At 46.3% G+C, this 20,826-nt stretch overlaps 2 protein-coding genes across 9 annotated transcripts in view; both read left to right on the top strand.

The window, feature by feature from the left end:
* Window positions 1–20,826, top strand: part of LOC119129646 (C-type mannose receptor 2-like) — a 902,042-nt gene that overhangs the window by 711,752 nt on the left and 169,464 nt on the right. The window lies entirely within an intron of this gene.
* The window catches only part of LOC119128131 (nuclear factor 1 B-type-like), a 40,738-nt gene that overhangs the window by 9,348 nt on the left and 10,564 nt on the right, over window positions 1–20,826 (top strand). For 3 of the 8 annotated variants that reach the window (XM_037260321.1, XM_037260318.1, XM_037260317.1), the window contains exons 3-6: window positions 14,437–14,493; window positions 16,077–16,145; window positions 18,486–18,606; window positions 18,873–18,994. In XM_037260321.1, coding sequence (XP_037116216.1) covers window positions 14,437–14,493; window positions 16,077–16,145; window positions 18,486–18,606; window positions 18,873–18,994 — 369 coding nt within the window. Of the gene's footprint in view, window positions 1–14,436; window positions 14,494–16,076; window positions 16,146–18,485; window positions 18,667–18,872; window positions 18,995–20,826 lie in introns of all 8 variants that reach the window. The other 5 variants (XM_037260314.1, XM_037260313.1, XM_037260319.1 and 2 more) reach the window with 3 other exon arrangements.

Raw genomic sequence — 20,826 nt, 5'->3', positions numbered from 1 at the left:
TACTCATTGCCGCATTTTGTTGGCCTCAAGTATCAATGGCTGGTATCAGCTGCCTCTGCGAGTATCGATACCTTAAGATTGGGCCCGCTAATAACACCTGCTATGCTATCGGCCCATCCCCAATCAAATTATTCATAATGAATACAATATGAACACATTTGATGTTATAAAAAGACTTAACATGTTCTTACTTTATTTGTAGGGGGGGCGGATCCAATTCTACAGAAAAAAAAATGGAATTAATTGTTTAAGAAATATTTATTGAAATGAGATTTAAACTAACCTCTTTGCATGGACATTTTAATGTATTTGATTTTCATTTTATTAAGCAATTGTTTGATTAATATAATTTTTCAAAAATGAATGCATTTTGCCTGCACAATATTTTAAAAATATTTTAAAAGGCGTTAAATGCATTTATTATTCGACAATTTTCACTTTGTTCATAAAAAAAATAATGATTATAAATGAAAATGAATGATGTTAATTTTTTCCTAGCAAACACGTATTTTTGGAGACACAAACTTTTTTTTGACTGTTTAAAAACGTAATGTTTGCCTTTTCCTGTGTGGATGATTTAACCCCGGGCCGTTTCCGACGGTTGCATTAATTCCCTAAAGGCATTTGGATTGAATGAATACCAAACGCAACAACAACAAAAGTTTGCACTAACAATCCAAACAAATGAAATGTGACACTGCCACGCACGCTTGGATGTGGGTGACACCAAACGAGCCAATCTTCCCAACATGTTTGGGGCAGACGTGCGTGCGCCTCACACCCGACTCGCCCACCACCTGTATAAACAAGCGCGCTATTGCGAAACACCCCCCCCCCCCTTGTTGTCAAAATGAGGTCAGCAAATTGTATTACTGGCTCGGGGTCTGATTCCGCTCGACTTTGGAGCCTCGCCGAGCATCACTTTTGGTCGTGGCGATGACGCAATATGGGCTATCGCTCCATTCACATAGGTAGTCTTTACTCGATGACGTGGTTGCACCCTCTCGCTAGCTATTTGGGATTTGTTTGGGGAGAAGATCATGACAGTGACTGCTGGTTTTAATGACAAGGCTGTATATTTTGATAGTAAAACTGCCACCAACACATCTAAATGCATGAAAAGACTCACATAGTCTCTCAAATTAGAGGTCAAGTGTGCTTGCTTCGAGGCATTTACAGTTGAACTTGAATGTCATTTTGACCAATCAAACATGGTGAGCGTTTGTAGACATCACGCAGTCGTTTGTGTGTGTTGTTTTTATTTCTTTTTGATTTTAGTCGTAAAACTCAACGGGTTGCTACGAGCTGCTCTAATCTTGCCGTAACGGGACACCCAACATGTATTCGAATATTTCTTTTTTACAGTTTTGAGTACCGATTTCTGTTAATGATCAGAATCGGCATTGATCTGAAAAAAAGACCCAACATATCCATTCCTAGTATAGAGGCACAGGCGGAAGCACGTGATTTTTTTTCCAGACTCGAAGCAGTACAACATTTGTTGTGGTTGGGCACGGCAGAATTCAAATCTCATGGTAGTCCTATAAAAGCGGGCTGCCTTTAACTGCATGGCCAGTCCCCCTTTCTCGCGTAAGGCTGCACGGACCATATGTGTCGGCAGACCGCAAAAACTGAAGCCATTACTCGGAGGGCCCGCTCTCGTCAAATTGGAAGCAGGAGTCTGGAACGGCGCTGGCGGAAGCTCGTTTTGGCTGCGGCTATGTGGACGGGGGGGTTCCCCGTCGGATGCTTGAGCACAGCTGATTCGTTGACGGTGGCGGGCTAGGCTACGGATGGCCGATGTCTTGTTGTCCCGCTGTTGACACTGTGTGGTTTTGTCAGCTTGGAAAGCAACCGCAGGCTGTTAACGACAGACTCGACATGTGGAAGGAGGGAGAAAAAAAAAACACCAACCGGAGATGCCCGACCCATTCTGTAATTCCTCCTTGGGGGAAAAAAAAAGTTATTTTGTTATGTTATTTTTTTCTTATTAATGGGCTGATAAATCGGTTATCAAAATTGTTAAAGTAAAAATATTCTGCCAAACGCCATCAGCCTAAAAACAAAACAAAAAAAATCGCCATGCGCAGCCTGAGTACGGAAAGTGCAGAGGCAGCTTTTTCAAGACTTTACAACGGCAAATGGAGACCGGCGATAAAATCAGCGGCCACTTTCCCCGGGACGGCGCGACGACGCGGCTTCCACGAGCTCGCCTCGACCGTCCCTCGCAGCGCCGATCGCGCGCTGTTTACATATTCGGCCGAGCGCCGTGTCAGAGATAAAGCGGGTCCGATGCTTATCCACCGTCCGCATTGTAGAAAGCACTCCAACATAATGTAAACCAAACGCCGCCGCTGCGCCTTCATGTCTCAAGTGGCAGTGGTGCAGCGCGCTTTGAGAGCCCCCCACCTACCCCCCCTTCAAGAATCAAACCTTTTGCGCAATTTCTTCTTCGGCCGCGTCAGCAAGGGACGAGTGTTCGATTGGTAATGTGATTCATGATTCGCGAGTCGAGGCTGAGCGCATCTCGGAGGACTTGCCAGCTTTAATTGCCCCGTCACTCCTCCACATCCAGCGCTGACTTAACTGCACTTAACAAAATGAAGAAAATTACAAGTCGTGAATTTAAATTGACAGCACAACTTTGCCTTATAAATGCCCCCCACTAGCTTCATGCTAACTCATAATGGAAAAAGCCATCAACAGACTAACACTTAGCATTGATTGTTTCGCTTTTAGGATCCGGTTGTGAAAGTATTCTTCTCGGTTTGTCCCTGCAACACTGCCCCCAGTGGCCAGGACTGGCACTTCAGAAGTAGGATCACAACTGTTTTTACTCGGGTTGAGCAAACTACGTTTTTCTTCAATATTGTGATGGAATGCATATTCAAGAGTCTCCTTCCTTTGTATTTTGATTTGATTTTCCAACCAAATGAATCAAATTGTCGTACAATAAACAACACCAGCTCGATTATGCCTTAATGTTTACGTACGGCGTGCTGATAACGTTTGCACGGGGGGGCGTCGGTTAGCGGCCGTTTCCCCAAAGGCACCCTTCGAACTTGACGGTTGAAATCCCGACCGCAGTACAGGCGTGTTGCGAAATGCAGCCAGCTCGTGTTGGCCTTTGTGTGCCTGCGCCGCACCCAAGTTTTGTGAAGCGTCGATGCCCGAGGTGATGCTGCAGTCTATACGTGCGAGGTGCACGCTTTCGCTAAGCGAGCGTTGCCGGGGTTAACTTAGGCAAATGAGCGCGGCTCAGTCAGGTTGGGCCGGTTTGCAGCCTCAGATGCTCCTCTCGGCTCGGCCGTCTCGCTCGCAGACCGCCGTAAATCACAAACTAATCCACCGAGTGCAGTTCGTCAGCTTTACATCAGCGACGGCGTCTCGGGTGATGTCTTTGATGCTCTTTTGTTAGCGTTCCTTTGCTTTGACCCCGCGGGGTTGGACGGACTGTTTCCCGCCGTTTGCATGTAAGCGGCTCTAATCAGTGGCAAAAGCAGAGAAGTGGCTCGTTTATGAGCTGCTAACGGTCCGCTAACTCTCGAGGAAAGGCAACGTGAGCGCTTTGTGTGTTTACTACTCGTTGCCCTTTGACTCCTCTTCCGCCAAGTTACGTTGAAGTTCAGACCCGGACGGCCCGATGTTGAGCGAGCGCACGGGAATGGATTTCGAGACGCCGGTGACCTCTGACCTGTGTTTGGACACGGCGTGAAAAGCAGAAGCGTGCGTTCCATTAGCTCTGTTGTGTCGCCGCTCAAACGCGCAGCGGATAAAACGCGAGGTGATTTAGTGGCTCTCGCCACAATGCGCCCCGCTTCCTACCTTTGTGTGGGCCGAGGGCCGGGGTGGGGGCGGGTAGCGGATACGCGGCTGGGATTCTGGCAGGCTCAGAGGAGGGAAGGAAGCCCGGTGTCAAAGGCGATGGCTCGCCGCCGCTGTTATCTGAGCAACAGACACTCGCTGTCGGCCGCCGAGAGGAGCGGGCCCAAAAAAAATGCTGGACGCCGCGAGGCGAATGTTTTGGGGGGAGGAGGAGGGGGCCGGGAGAGAACTGGGTTGGTAAAAAACGTTGCGTGTGGAAGGGAGCGCCATGCATGCCTTGTTTCTCCCGCTCCTCTCGGCACAGGCCTCTCCTGTAACCTTCAGAGAAGCCCACGCAGGCCCCAAGTTCAACGAGTGCATGAGGCATATTTTCGCTGAGCATGCTTGGACCGCCCCCTGCTAAACCTCCCGACCCCCCCCCCCCCCTACACTAGCACCCCTCCCTCCTTTCCATACATACAGTTTTTTTTTTTTTTTTTATCTCCCCCTTCGCCGAAAGAGGACTCCCTGTAGGCCTCTCCTTTCACAGTGCCTGCAAAGGAAATACATTACGTGTAAAAAGAATTCCATATGCGGTCATATGATCTGTGTAATTCGCGCTCAACTGATTTAAAAAGAAAAAAAAAAAAGTCTGCACATTTGAAGAGGCCTGCACTGGTTTTCCTTCCCAAAAAAAGGAAATGTAACAATGTCCGTTTTGTGGAGTTTTGAGCGACAGTCAGAACCCAAGTCGGAAAAGCAGGCGAGCTTAAGCGGCCTGATGAGGGAGCAGCTTACAGGTGACTTGATTTTGGGAAAAAAAAAAAAAAGCTCCAGTGGTGCTCTACTTGCTCATCTCTGGGTTTAAAGTCCGATGTGCTACTTTCCTATGGGATGTTTTTTGACGCCATCTGGCTTCTGTCAATCAATGTTTGATGTGTTCTTTTTATCCGGCGGACCTTAGTAAGTGCCGCCCGTAGCACGAGTGTGAGGCTTGATGTCAGAATTAAAAAAACAAAACTCTGCTCTAAGTATCTTTCGTGGGCATTGGCGGCCTTCACAAGTATCCGATACTGGTACCGGCCGGATACCAGTACAGGTGCTGGCCCATTCCCCGTATTTACAATAAACCCTCGATGGAAAAAAACCAGCCAGTCCGACAGCCACCTTTTCCGTTCAAACTGCAAAAGTGGGCGCACCCCAAAGCGACAACGTCCACATTGGGCCGAGCCAAGCCCTCGGGAGTAGCGAGGACGGAGTGTGTCGGGATCGCTGATGCGGCAAGATGGAAAAAGAAGGAAACCTCAACGGGGTGTTTTCCTTGCACCTGCGGCTCGGTGGGTTTCCCTCGGCGTAATGGCGGGAATACATCTGTTGCCAGTGTCGCCGCTCTCTTTTCATGCTTGTAATGACACACTCAAGTCTGCGGTTGAGTTCTCCCACTTCCAGGCGAGCCGTGCCAGCGAAATCATCTGAGCCAGTGCAAGCGCGCACGCGCTTTGTTTTCTTTGTGCGTTTGGGGCCGAGCGGCACTCGGAGATGTGCCGTCCGTCGGCTCGGCCGGTGGGAAACTCCGTCAAATCCAACCGCAGATTATTTTCCCGCTAAATCCCATTTTGGATCGGAATCGATTCAGAGCTTTATAAATTCCATTCTCCATTCATTCGAGTCTTTTTTTTTTGTTTTTTAAAGTCAAGACCAAAATGTTTCAAGAATACAGTCCTTTTATTATTATGATTTTTTCAGAATGAAATGTAAATTGTGGTTTTGCAATTCGATCGGGATGGGCAAGTCGAAGCATGTTTGTTTTCAGAACATGACAACTTGTTGTACCATCGTGACTTTTTCTCTCAAACGGGCAAAATCGAAAGGCGACGCGCTCCGTTTCATTGGCGTTTGGATATTTGCATGTATCGATGCTTCACTTCTTTTCCTGAGGGTTTGCTTTGAGTCGTTGACGCCCGGCCGGGGCCTGTGAGAAAGCCCGAACGTCACATCTGTGCTCCAAACAATGAGCGCCTCAGTACTTGGAGCTCCACAAACAATTAGCTTTGTCGCCGTGTAATTGACTGGCAGGGACTGGCTGGCATTTACATTGGCCCGCTGTTGCCACCCTGCCATTCAGTTGGCAGGAGGGGGGGGGGCACAGCACAAAGAATGAGTCCATACAGGGTTTTGGGAGTTCGGTCGCGTCTCGGAGACACTCGCTTTCTTCCCGTGGTGGCAAACCTCCAAGAAGGAGGGAGGAGAGAAGTGAGCAGACTTTGGAGTGAATTATGCATGCGTGGGAAGGGGAGCGAGCAAGGCGGGCGGGGGGCGAAAGGGGGGCGTGCGACGGGAGGCCGGCAGGCCGGCCCGGCGATGACCAATGGCATTCGGTGGCCGTCTCCCTCCTCCTTCCGCACCGGGAGCAGTCTGGGAGCGAGCCGCCATAGGCTAATGAGGTGACACTCAGCGTCTGGAGAGCAGCCAAAACAGTCCATTAACTCCTCGCCACTAGTTAAGAGGAGACCAAGGAGAGAGGAGAGGTGGCCGCGGGCAGGAGAAAAGACGACCAGGGGGCGAGCGGAGCCAGCTAGCCAAGGGCTCTCAAGTCTTCTGGGCTGCTCCTTCGCCACTTTTGTACTTGTGAATGAAGCGGCGGGGTGGCTGCCCCTCCCAAAAATGTCAATGGTAATTCCCGCATTGCCGTCACGCTAAATTGCCGATTCTTCAAATCAACTTTTCTTATACGCCAAAACATCCCACTTTGCAAATAAATACAACTACCGTCCTCCCCCAAAAGTTTTTTTTCGACAATACTGATTAGAATACAATTGAAATGATTTTTTTTCTTCTCATTTTTCTATTCTGATGAATAGAATTACGGGTTGATTAGGGCCAAATGGATATTCCGAAGCCGATATGTGGCAGGATAAGATTCTGACTGGCAATTAGTGTTTGAAAATGTTACTTATTTTTTGGTCACTTCCAACACTATAACAAAACAGGATGTTAGTTGAGCAGAACAGTTGATAGTCCGTTTGTTTAACTTCAGCAAATAATTGACACTTTTTAGAGGTGGCGGCAAATTTTTCATCTGTACAAAAAAGACAAAATTGAATTAAAAAAAAAAAAGGAATATTGGCCAATTAACTTGGCAAGCCAATTATGCAAGTGCCATGACAAACCAACGCAGCAGAAAAACGAATCTTAGCAGGCAGAACGAGGTCATCTCCGACAATTAATTTGGACAATATTGACTCTTTTAAAATTGGCAAAAATTTAATTTTAAAAAAAAAATACTTATAAACGCATTATATCCAAATAATACACAATAATTACATGCAAACATTCCCCTAAAAAATTCAACAGATTTTTTTTTGTTTTTCTATCGGCAATTAAAATGGTCAAAAGTTTTTACATTTTTGAATCTTTTTTTCTCCGCTCAGTGACCAAAAAAGCAATCGTTTAATTTGTCTTTTTTATTTTTTTAAATGGACCAACTAATCGGGTGTCAGAATTTCATTCAACTAAATATCAGAATCAATATGTGCCTCGAAATATCAGGTCAGGCCTAATTAATGAAAGCCTTCACTGTATAGGTTGGAAAAATCTCAGCGCTCAGCACAAAAAGTAAAGTATCAGAACAAGTGGATACACCAAGACGAAGACCCAGACGGTCTGAAGTCTTTCAGGATGTCAGGGTGGGGGGTATTTCTGCAGTTTTGTAGTTGTGAATGAAGCAGCGGGGCGGCTGGCCACGGGGGAGGTGGGGTGGGGGGGGGGGGGTCGTCCCGAGATGAGGGGGCGTCTTCTGCACGAGCGTTCGCTGTGGGCGATTATGCTCAGTGGAGGCATTCCATTAGGGACGCCGCCAAGAAGAGGAGGTACGCACGGAGGCCGCCGGTGCATGAGGACAAGGCAGAGAGATGCAGAGAAAAGCCCCCCCAGTCGGGCAGACAGACCTTTGACAGAGGAGCTCTGTGAGTCGCCGCTTTCATCTGGGCAACCCCCCCGTACAGTTGGATAATTATGAGACAAATGCGGCGGACCCCCGCCGCTTGAGTGGCAATGGGCATGGGAGGCCGGGAACACAGAGAAACAGGGGGGGCAATGTGCTGCGTTTCGGGGGGGTGGGAAATTATTTCCCCGACTCTCCTCTGTCCTGAGCGGGACACGTTTGCAATCCAAAATGGTGTGCTTTGTAAAAACAGAGAGCGATAAGATCATTCAAAACAATGTCACTTGTTTTGCAGTTCATGCTGCAGGGGGCGCTATACCAATGCTCAGTTTTCGGACAAACCGAGAATAAACCACTACTACGATATGAGTAATTATTTTTCCTTGAGGGTAAAGAAGATTTATGCCTGCGAGTATTGTTCTAAGGGTTCTAAATCTGAAACTATTGATGATGACATGTTAGCATGTCAACAGCATTAAGTTAGCGGCGGGTGATCGGTCTTAAGGCAACAAACACAGTTTGGTTCTTTTAAATATGCAATGTGTCATTCTCTAGTTTAGCACCCAACCCGTATGGATTATTTTTTTAGGAAAATGTCAATTCCAAGATTTAGCAGAATGAAATGACAATAACCGAGTAATTGTCCCTTTAGTTAAAGAATATAGATGATAAAATAAAATAACTTGTGTTTTAGTCCCTGACTGCTTACAATACAGATTTGAATTACATTTGGCTGTTTCTAATGATTTGTCCTTTAGTAATTGTTGAACAACAGAGAGAAAAATCAGCAAATATCAGCAGATTTCGTAATTTGTTATGTGTTCATGTCTCTCCCAAAAAAAACAATTGGTTAATTTTTGCACTGCAAAGGCGAGGCAAAAATTGTCAGCATTTTTCGAGGGAGGCGCTTGAATGTTGTTGTTACCTATTTTGGAATGTATTAATGTGGGGGGGGGGGGGGGGAAATCCACCCAAAAAAACATCCAATTTTTGTGCTGGCAAGTTAAAGCAAAAATTTAAATTTTTTGAGGGGGTCGTCATATTTCAAAAATCCATTCATCAGGTCACTCATACCTCTAGGCAGCACCGTATTACTAATATTAATAAATGAAAATCCAACTCTATTCTTAGTTTTGCTTTAAAAAGCGAGTTCGTGATTTCAAGAGGAAAAAAATGAATGTAAAAAAAAAATTCCGATAAAGCGAGAGGAAAAGAGCACGCTCTGAGAAAATGCGGCAGGGTGGTAGGAGACATGTTGGCCACTTTGTGTGCGTCGCCGCGGGATGCTGCCGAGCCGCCGGCAGGCCTCGCTTGCTTGTTTGACATCTGCAAAGTTGGCCTGGGCAGCACTTAAATCATTACAAGTGTTTAAGATATTGCTGGAGTTTCTAATCAAATTAAATCATTGCATAGTAAATGCAAACAACAAGGGCAAAAATAAACAAATCCATCCTTTGTGAAAATGGTTTGGCTTAAGTCACCAAAATGCATTCCATGCCTGACTGAACGATTTAACGCGACCCGAGCTTCGTTTCTTCCTTCTGCAGCCTCGCTCTGTCACGAACACCAACGGCGGCCATTTTGTGCCATTCATTCGGGCGCATGTATTCAAAAGTAGCTTGTTTTTTGTGTGTTGTGTGCGTGTGTGTGTGTGCATGTGTGTGTGTGTGTGTGTATACCCCCATCTCCATAGAGTTCTTTTGCGCTGCCACACACGCACACACACACACGAGTCTGCGTAGGGGAGGAGCTTGGCACCCACACGTCCATGCGACAGAGGGGGGGCGGGCGCGCTCCACCGAGGGGGTTGGGCATCGCCAGTTGGCAGGCCTGGCACACAATGGCTGGCACGACACGCCGGGCTTCCGAGGTGCCTTGGACCGGCTCCTTTTGTTCACCTCGTTCGGGGTTGCAGCTCATCCCGATCAAGGCCTCGCTTTGTTTAGACAACAAAGCGGCAGGGAGGGCGAGAAGTGCGACCCAAACACAGACAAAGGGCGTCCAAATAGACAAAAAATAAATAATTATATTCACAGTGTGTGTGTATACATGTGTGTAGATATATATGTGTAGATATATATGTATATATGTATGTGTATATATGTATATACATATATATGTATATATGTATATATGTATATATGTATATACGTATATATGTATATACATATATATACATACACACACACACACACACACACACACACACACACATACACACACATTGGTATACATACACACACACACACACACACACACACACACACACACACACACACACACACACACATATATATATATACACCCACACACATAAACTAAATCAATACATTGTGAAACTTTTTTTTTTTTTTTTTTTTTTAGTGAACCCCCTCAACATTTCTCCGAAAATCTTAACGAGTAGGTGCGGTTCTTAACTTGTTAACACTTTGACTTGTTCAGCCCAATTGCAAATCCACCCTTGCTATGTTCTGTCCGAGTTGCTATCTGGAAAGTGTGGAGAAGATTTCAGTTGAGTGAACAAAACATGAGCTGGATGCCAAAGCGGCCGGTGATGGAGAGCAGGAGCACGGGAGGACACGTGCGTGCGCACACATATGTGTTACGCATGAGCCGCAGTACTTTTCTTTCTTTTTTTTTTGTTGCGTGACCGTTTCCAGGTGAGGCCCCCGTTCTATCTGCCAAAGTCTGCCGGGGCCACATCAAATATTTACCCGGGAGCAGCTGTATTGTGGAAACATTACACATCGGAGCGGCGTAATTAGCTCGATCCTTTCTGGCCCTCTCACTGGTTGTCGACTTGTGTTGGGAAGTCGTTCCCCTCTCCTCCTCCTCCTCCTCCTCGCTGCTGAAATGCATCTTGGCTCGGGACCCGGGCCTCTGGCAGCCACAGTGCTATACATGTGCACAGAACCCCGCTCAGCATAAAATGGCTGCCAGGCAGGCTTCTCCTGAAATGTCGACAGCGGAATGCATGTGCGCGTGCTGACTTTTTTTTTTTTTTTTTCCTTTCCTGAGTGGAGGAGATCTGTACGTGGCTGTGGATTAGAAACTTGGACCACTGCTTGGAGAGAAAAAAAAAAGATCCCAAAGTCAGTGTTTGCTAACCTTTACTGAACCGAGGCACATATTTTACATTCAAAGAACATCTCGTAAAAAATGAAATATTTTGCAACACACCGCAAACTAAAAGTTGTCACAAAAGTAGCTCACCATTGGGGCCGTCCGTCAGTCACTGATTGTGATATTCTCTCGTGAGCAATTCATTTTTCAACGTTAAATGAGTTACGATGTCATTACGGCATGTCGGCAAGCTTAAACTGTAAAGCAATGTTTTTATTTTTTTATTCTATTAGAATATCATTTCCATACATTTGCATTCATGTTTTTTCTTCAAATGCATTCACACATTGTAACTGACATGAAGCAAAACATATTTGAAAAATATATTTTCAAGAATTGGCACCACATCAACAAACCAAAACATCAAAAAACACTTGTTAAAATGTGTTTAGAGTTGGATTTTAAGATTTAAACCTGGGCAGGGCAATTCATTTTTTTGAACATGCTAACCTCAACTGACTTCCAAATTCATTCAAATTTAGTTTGTCCTCAGCCAGTGCCAAACCTCATCATTTCAAAGTACAAATGTGAAACTAGAAGACAGTATAAGCAATTAAAAAAAGATTTTATAAAAAGACACTCATGAGCATATCATTATATCATATCAGATAGATAGATAGATAGATAGATAGATAGATAGATAGATAGATAGATAGATAGATAGATAGATAGATAGATATACTATATATATACATATACTATATATATATACTAGATATAAATATCTAGTATATATATAGTATATGTATATATATATATAATAGAAAAAATAATAGAATAATAATAGAAATAGAATAATAATGGAATAATAGAAAAAATAAAATAGAATGGTCCATCAGAAAGCATTAAATTGTTCTTCCTGTCACTATATGTTCCTGGTCTTGATAGATGACTGAACAAACATAATGGTTGTTAAAAAAAAAAATCAAAATTATTTATTATATATAAATTATTTCATAGCACAGTGGTTGGGAATCACGGCACTAAACTATGTGGTTAATTTGCGCCACATAATATAGTGTGTGTGTGTGTGTGTGTGTATATTTTAAGAGCAATTCACAAAGCCAGGCACGTGACACACTTGGGCGTGGAGGAACGGCACAAGCACAGAGCAACTTTCTTGCCGAGCCAGATTTGCGTTGCCATTAGCCCTAATTGGCCCAATCATTGCTGTGCTATGATAAGTATCCCACTGGACAAGAAGGTGTAAGAACTGCCATCCAAAATACCCACAAGCTTTTTTTTCCCTCTTTCTCGCCAAGCAACAGGAGGAGATAATGGCATTCATAGTGTATTTTCACTTCCTTCACATTTGCTTATTTAAACAAGTGGCAAGAGCGAAGGGTGCCAAGAAATGTTGCTTCTGGAACGGGGCCGCCGCGTGCGTGCCGTGATTGAGCCCTGCCAAGCTCCCAGGGCAAAGCCCAACCCTCTCGACCGCAACTGTTTATTTACAGGTTAGCCGACTGTTTATTTGAAGACTATCGGATTGGCCGGGGCTTGCGCGCAGGACGTTTTCGACACGCTCCCCCCCTCCCACGCCTGTGTTAGGGCACGCTTCTGTTAAAAAAAAAGACAAAAGGTGATTACGTCAGCACCTTGTCGCCGAGGAGATGTTTCCAATATTGGCCAAAGTTTTGAAGTGCTCATGCTGCACTTTGTGAAGTAACGTCAGCGGCGAAACAAGCTGATGTTAGCCATTGTCGGTTCGCCTTGTCTGCCTCAGGAAACATCAAACAATTGAATTTTTCTAAACAAAACCACGACGTAGCACAGCAGGCAAAGCACTTATTTCTCTGCTCTACTTTTTCAAGAAAGGTCAGAGCAGAAATGAGCCACGCTGATTAGCCGTTACCTGAGAAGAAACATTTGAATTTTCCCAAGTAAAATCGAAATGTAGAACACCTGAAAAAGTACATTCTGGTGCTTCGTGAAGCCGAACGTTAGAGCGGAAATCAGCTAATGTTAGCCGATGCTAGTTAGCTATGTTACCTGCCTCAGTAATCCTAAAAGTGAAATGATTGAATTTTCTCAATAAAACTTCTTTCCCATAAAATGAGCCGCTACTACTCTTATCTCGTGCGCTTTGCGAAATAATGCAGAAACGAGCTGACGTCAACCATGCTAGTTAGTCATGCTAACTCTCATAGCTGGTTCATATTACGACGTCACCGTTAGCTGGAATTTGTTGGCGTGATGGGTGGCGCTCTCGTAAATATCGAGATGGAAGCGTGGCCCCGCTCTTGTTTCTCGTTCCCTTCCTCCACCGAGCAGCGACTCCTTCGAAATGGAATCCCCTGTTTTCAACAAGGTCCGTAAAATGGATGTATGGATGGACCAAAGATGGAATTGTTGGAACGCAGCCCACCTGGAGGAAGAGGCGAAAGGTGGCAAATGGCAATGTAAGGCGCCAGAGGAGGCCTGGCAGATGCGCCATATGTTTGCATCCCACCTTGAGTCATCCAGGTGGCGTCTCCCGGTGCTGCAGCGGGGCCTCCTGCTGGAAGACGCTGCCTGGGATCTCTAATTGCCGCCGCCATCTGCTCGGCTTTTTCCTCCCCCCCCCCCCTTTTCTTTTTGCCACACGGCAACCCCACCCGTCCTGCACCATAATGGCAACACGGGCCAATCGGCTCGGGCCTCCGCCGAATGACAAAAGCTGTTTGGAACAATAATAACAAACCTATTTATTTATTTATTTGTTTGTTTGTTTGTTTATTTTCTGTGCTCTGAATGGAATCATTTATTTATTTGTTTATAATTTATTTATTTTCAGTGATCTAAATTTGCACGCCTTTAGCTTAGTATTTATTTCATATATAATATATAATATATATATATAATATATATATTATATATATATAATGAATATAATCTTTGAATCAATACTGTAGATGATTTCATTCCATTTAATGTGTGTGAAATTGTGTTTTATCAGACGTGTGTAAAATGGTTTATTTAACTTGTCTAATTTCGGTATTTAGTATTGTTTACTTGATTAATTGAGGTAAAAGAATAAAATATTGTCTATCTGTCTCGTTGTCTGTCCATCCATATTTTGGATTTGTATTATGTACGTCAATTGCCTCATCTGGATAAATAGCGGTGAAATGAAATCATATTTCTCTTAATGTCAATGTCGCTATTTCCCCGTCTCATTTTTCTTTCCGTGCATCGTTGAAGCACAAACTCTGAAAGGTGTTGCTCAAAAATGAAGAAAAATTCCCCTTCATGGAAAGAATTTCATCTATGTTGCCTCGTATTTTCCCGGCCTCCTCCTTCAGCGTGCACGTAGCTCCGGAGCCGGTTTCGGGGAATAATGTCCCCCAAGCTCCCGCAAGCTGCTTTGCTTTGCGTCTTTTACTTCGTTTTTCTCTGTCGTTGTGAGATAAAAAAAAAAACATTTCAGTCATCATTTCGACCGCTTTCAGGGATATTTGTAGATAGGAATCAGAAGACTTTTGCTTTGTGTCCAATCAAGCTTTTTGTTTTGCTGTCCTCGAGCGTTGCTGCTCTCGCCGCCACTTACGCCCCCCCTCCCCCTCCCGGTCTCTGTGTGCTTGCAGACTCCCAGCAGTCAGGAAGTCCCAGTAACAATGAGCCAGGCAAGAACCCTCTTCCAGGTATGTGGAGTACCAGTCATCCTTCCTCCACTCCGCTGGGCCATTGTTCCTCCACCATTAATTTGCACAAACACACACGACATACAACACACCCTCTCCTGTTCTCTCATTTACTGACATTAAAAATGTGCCTGACAAGCATGCGGGGGAAAAAAAAAAAAGTTTCGACTAATAAACATAAAAAGTACCACATCGATAGTCAACGATAGTCAAAGAGACACATCTGGCGTGGAGGTAATTGCAGCTTAAAATCATTGCTGAGGGCGCCGTTTTCAAAATGACATGGCTTGCGCGGGGATAAAATTTGATTGGTAATAACAAATTAATTAAATTGGCAGCACAGTGGAAGAGCGGTTTGCCGCTCAGTCCTGAGGCCGGACGTTCGAATCTGGAATCCCGTGTCGCGTTTGCCGAGCGGTCCGAGTCAACGGGCTCCGACCCAGATCAAGAAAAGCCCTCGACAAAACGGATGCTTGTCGGCGACTAGTCCTGGATGTAGCCAGCGAGCTACGAGAACATCAACAAGCAGCGCTCAATTGTTAGCTTCCATACGGATAATTAAATAGCATTTCCCGTTTAGTTGCTCAAATAGCCTGATGTTACTGAAACCCTGGAGAAAGCTTACCTCAAAAAGGCTGAATTGTTAGCATCACATTTTGTTTGTTTATGACAAATTAGAAAAAATGTGACAATAACCATGAACCAGAATTTAACACGCTAGCTAACAAACCGCTTGACCTGAACACGTTTAGCCGTGACCCGGGATGTAGCGGGCTTCATTCAAACTCAAGTCCAAAAGGGTACAAGAGAGCCAAACCTGGAATATTCCCCCGATGGCAGGCTACTGGTGTTTCCGTGCTGGAACGATAGTTTGACAAGCATAATCAGCTGCGTCAAGTGCAGGCTCTCCAAGGTAAACATGCCAGACCTCTGCTCGGGAGACCCGTCGGGGGCCGCGGGCTGGCCCGCCACCTCGAGCTGGTGCCAACCCAGCGGCCGTCCGTCTCTCTGGCACAAAGCTTTTGGCTGCCGATGCTAACATTGGAAGCTAGCTAACTTACAAGGCCTGACAACCCGGCCAGCACAGACTGACACCTTCAAAGCGAGTGAGCTGCTGCCAAGCTGGTGAGGTCAGTGAGATTACTCATTTGGATTCCTCAACTAAGTCAACATTATGTCATCATTTTGACTCCAGCGGTTCTGCCAAATATTCAGCACGCTGTGTTTTGCTTCATGTTGCTCATGACGGTGGTACTTGAAATGGAGGCGATACTTTCTTGGTGTAAAAGGTTTGACAAGCGCTGGAATTTATATGCGCACTTGTTTCAATTGCTTTCAGGATGATGAGGGGTGAAGTTTGTACTTGTTGATGAGGATTTCCGTTGGTGCGATTGATCAAACCAAAAGTTTGCTAGGCCACCGCACTAGTTGCCCAATCAGCTCCAAGTATTGTCCTCAATCCTTTTCACATTGACGCTGCGAAGTGATCACCTTTGCATTTTCCCAATGAACATAATCGACAAACAATAAATATGATTGAGTCAAATGCTGAAAGGATTGTCTTGTTGTGCTTCTGTTGACAGTCTATTTGGAAGACAGCTTCATCAAATCGGGAGTGTTCAGCGTTGCCGAACTGGTGCGGGTGTCCAGAAGTAAGTGTGAAAAATGAAAAATATATTTGATCTACTCATTTGTGGGGGTCATCATTTTTCGGTCTTTGTGTATCAGAAGCCAAAGTTTGACGTAAGGATGCTTAGTCACTCATGGAGATTGTTCAAATGTTAAGATGCTAACTTTTGAAGCTAACATTGCTAATAACTGGATGGCTTGCTAGCGGGCATGATATTTTCCGTGTGTATAAGCCAAAGTTTGAAGTAAGGACGCTTTGTCACTCGTGGAGTTTCGTCAAATGTTAAGATGCTAACTTTTGAAGCTAACATTGCTAATATCAGGATGGCTTGCTAGTGGGTGTGATATTTTTTGTGCGTGTGCGACTTTAGAGACGTTTGGTATACCGTATGTATTTTTTTTTTATTGGAGTATCATTCAGTGAAAAGGTGAACAGGAAATTAGCTGTTGGTATTTTTTTTTAAATAATTGCGAAGTCCTTTACTTGCCATAACAGGTAGAACAATGCCAGCCGTGTGTCAGTCAGGGACAACGTGCGCACACACACACACACAACGCAAACTGCTAACCTGAATGCTCAGGAATGTCGGCCACCTGCGAATCTTGGATTCCTCAGAATGCGTGGTGTGTTCGCAGAAATCACGCAGAGGCTTCTGTCATTTGAGATCACGTATTTAGGGCAGTGTGTGCGGTCAATCCAGTTGGGCCAGTCTGCTTTGCAGTAGCGGGAACACATCAGGGAAAGAACCGCCACCACTGTCGCATATGTGCATCGACACGTCAGCCTTGGACGCTCGTTCCTCCAGGAATCCTGGGCCTCCTTCAGCGCAGGCGCTGTTTACCTGACCCCACTTTTTTTTTTTTTTTTTCCCCAAGCTCAGCCTTGTTACTGTACCGGCGGAACAAAGTGTACTGAAGAGGAAGCTGTGTGTACAAAACGCAGTACAATCTATTCATCAGATAAGCAGCCCTGCAAGTTCAACCAGACCAAATTATTTTTATTTCTTTGCATATCCTTGAATACGCTGCTCCGTCCTGGAAAATAAAAAGGTCGACGGACGAGTGGGAATTTATCCCTCGCGCCCCGGTGAGACATGTAAGCGGTTACTTGTCCATCATCGCGTCGCTGAAACATTCCTCGAGATCCACGGTTCAAGAACGACGTGCATTCGGAGCATGAAGCACTGTGCGAGATTTGGGGAAATAGAACACTCGTGAAGAATGTCTCCGAGTTAGAGCGGGACAGTACGGCCATAAAAAAAGGCTTTTTTTTTTTTTCCCCCCTCACAAAAGTGCTATTACTGATTTGATGGAAAAAGCAAATGTGCTTGACATCCTGGTCGTGGTTAAAGAACAGCAGGTGGTGCCCCCCCCCCCACAAAAACCTTTTGTGAGTGATGTTTTAAAAAGAGTATTTGTAAAAAAAAAAAAATCTAGGCCAGATTATTGAATCCCTCAACCTGCCAGAAATATTGCCACCCTTCTTGCCACATGCTTTAAACACATTTAAAGCATAACAAATTCTCCCAAGGTTCTCCAAGGAAGAGTCCAAGAATGCGTGCTTCAAGCTCTTTGTCACTCCCAGTTGAAGTTAACTGTGGACTGAGGACAACTAGCACAACGGCAAACTCAGAACATGCTAGCTTGCTGCTAACATGTCATGTGATTTTGCATAGACAGACGGTGGAATGGAAATGAACACCGATTCATTCGAAACTCACTCGAGCAAGCGGCGACACGCACGGGCGGGCGCAGCATTTTCTGTCTGCTGTGTGGCCCCTGCCAGGCCCGCAGCGGCTTGCCAGGGTGGCGGCGGCGGCCGCTTGGCCGACCGGCAGCGGGATCGTGCCAGTGGCCAACCTCAGACCACAACAGACGGCGCCGCACACCCCATCCTCTCACGGGCTCCAAACCCGCTCGAGCTGGAGGCGAGCGCCGTAGAGGGGGCGGGGTTTAATGATGTCTTTTTGTTCACTTCATTCTGGCCCCTTCCTCACCTTCACCGCAGTGCTGGAAAAAATCCCCATCCGCTGTAAATCATGTCGTGTGTGTGTGTGTGCGGGACAACCGCAGCTAATAATAACAAGAAGCGTCTACTTAGTATATGGCCTGCTGTTGTGCGGAGAAGATTCGTCTACTTGTGCCCCGCAGCCATAATGTGTGCAAAGCGGTGACTTTTTAATCAGAGGGCTCAGCAGAAATGCTGTAATGGTCAAACGGGAGCGTTTAATTTGCTGCACGGGGCCTCTAAAGCGTCAATAATGACCACTCGTGCGATTCCGCGATTAATTGTGCGTCTCCTGTTACAATCTTTCCCGGCCAGTCGGCCGGCTCAGCGCTTGCACTTTTGCTTCCCTCCGCAGTGCCCATCACCCACGGTGCGGCGGTCAACTTCTCCATGGCGGACATGCCCGGGCAACCCTACTACCACGACCTCAACTCCGGCGTGGGGATGCACCGCTCCCTGTCCTCCCCTCCCGGCAGGTCAGCAAGCTCGCGACTCGAGCGCACTCCGCAAAGCCCCTATCTCGCCGAGCGGCAAAGGTTTGCTCCTGTTAGCCAACCTGGCCAATCTTTTTCTTTCAAGCCTGTTCTGCAGACAATCGCAAAACGGTCGCCGTCAAATTTGGAGCATGTGGAAAATTCCTTTGGGACAAAAAAAGCCCCCCGACCCGTTTGCGACCAGCTTGTGAATGTCTGCGGGAACAAAATAAATGCGTGTTGCTAACGCCTGCCGTCTTGTGAAACAGCAAAAGGCCCAAAACCGTCAACCTGGAGGAGAACATGGACACCAGCCCGACCGGACCCGACTTCTACTCGTCGCCCAGCTCGCCGGCCAGCGGTCGGGCAAACTGGCACGACCGAGACGGAGGTAATTTGAATCAATCGTAGCCGTTCCTCGAGAAGCGGCTTTCCCAGCACGTCTGCTCTTGCGGGAGCGTGAACCCGTCGAACCCTCTCCAAGCGCAGAGCGTGACAGAGACAGCCGCGGAACGCCGCTGGGATGGCCCGTGCGAAGGACCGCCTGTCTCAGCGCGAGCCCCAGCGCTCGCTAGCTAGCTCGCTCGCACACCTGTTGCCCGCCTTACAGGAAACGCCGGATTCGGCCGGGCAGATTATCCTACGCCGGAACAAAGTGTTCCAGCTGTAGTTCATGACACAGTATTTGTGTCTGGACTTGAGCAATGAAAACTCCGTTGAGGGAAAACTTTGAACTGACAGTTCCGAATGGTGGCGGGGTCGCGTGTGCAACTCGCTCACTTGCGTAATTCTGCATTTACAAACTCCTGAAAAACATTTGCTGGATAGTTTGACTCCTCCCACCCCTCCCGCTCACTGTTGCCTTTTAAGAAAATCCCGCTAGTATGCAGGAAACTTGGAATACACAAGACAAGCCACAAGTGGGACCCCAACCACAAGGCCGGTGCGGCCGGCCGCATGAAATTTCATACGCTCCCTCGGCGCCGAGCCTCAGCGCGCCGTTCTGGACGCGGAGGAAAGCAAAGGCTCCCAAGACGGTCATTAGCACGCCGAGCAAACGGGTGACGCAATGGCGGAAGGCAACATGCGTGTCCATGTTGGGTCTTGTCATGAATGCAAAGCAAAATGGCCGCCTTCCTGTCCACGAGAGTTTCTCGTGTGAGTGGCGTGTCTATCCAAATATGTGTTGATTGCTTGATTAAATTTCCCATAGCTCTTTTTTGTGACTTTTTGCCCTGAAATGGCTTCGATTTAGGACATGGCGCATTGAGACCTTTTTTTGCAACCAGTTATGTCACACGTCTGCCCAATTTTGATTGATGGAATAAATTCTCCAGGCCCTATTTTCATTTTTCCCACAAAATGGCTGCCGCAATGAGTTCGGACAATGCCGCCCCCATCCAACCCCTCAGTGTAGAAGATATCCAAAAGTTGGAAGGAGCTCTGTAAATGTTGGACGCGCATGCGCGTGCCTTTGGATTCTCGTAATTAATTGTGCATTTCCCAAAGCGCTGCGCTCACCCCTCTGAAGGATTTCATTAGGTGAAGAGAGGAAAAAGCTTCAAGCTCCACGGAAACGTGAAGCCTTTATCCTCTCACAACCTCTTAGTGGGAATCCCCCCCCCCCAACATACACACGCAAATTCCAGCAACCTTCAGCCTTTTTTCTTTGGTAACTAGGTTTGTTCCTGTTACGGGCAGATTCTTCCCTCTTGTGGGCAAAGAGAGTGTACTGTCGCAAAGACGTGATTTGTGAAAGGAGGGAAAAGGTTTTCGGTGACAAGAAGTCAAGGAATGGCCCGGAAGCCGTCGGGGGCGGCAGGTCTGATCGCAGAAAATGGAAAGTTGTGACCAGAGCGCTAACTAATTTCATGTCTGATGAAAAGATGGTTTATCCACGGCGAATTACGGAAGTTGTCGGACGGTGTGCGAGCAGATGTTGGCCAGCGAGATGGTATTCATCACGCCCTGGATGGCTCCGATCCAATCTGACGTCATCAGAGGAGAATTTTCACTAGGGTTCCATTTCTCCGCACTACCTTTTTGTTATTTTTTTGCGCGCATGTGAACAATTTCAACAAAGTCAACTTTTCCACCTGCCCCTCCGAGGACGCTAATCCACGCAAATCCCATTCTTATGACAGCGGAGACGTGTTTCGATCCATTCTTGGCAGGCAAAAGCCACCCCTCCTTTTTTTTTTTAAATCTTTCCAAACATGTCGC

This window comes from Syngnathus acus, chromosome 10 (genome assembly GCF_901709675.1).
Source record: "Syngnathus acus chromosome 10, fSynAcu1.2, whole genome shotgun sequence".
Classification (NCBI taxonomy): domain Eukaryota; kingdom Metazoa; phylum Chordata; class Actinopteri; order Syngnathiformes; family Syngnathidae; genus Syngnathus; species Syngnathus acus.
This window is presented reverse-complemented; position numbering and strand designations above follow the sequence as displayed.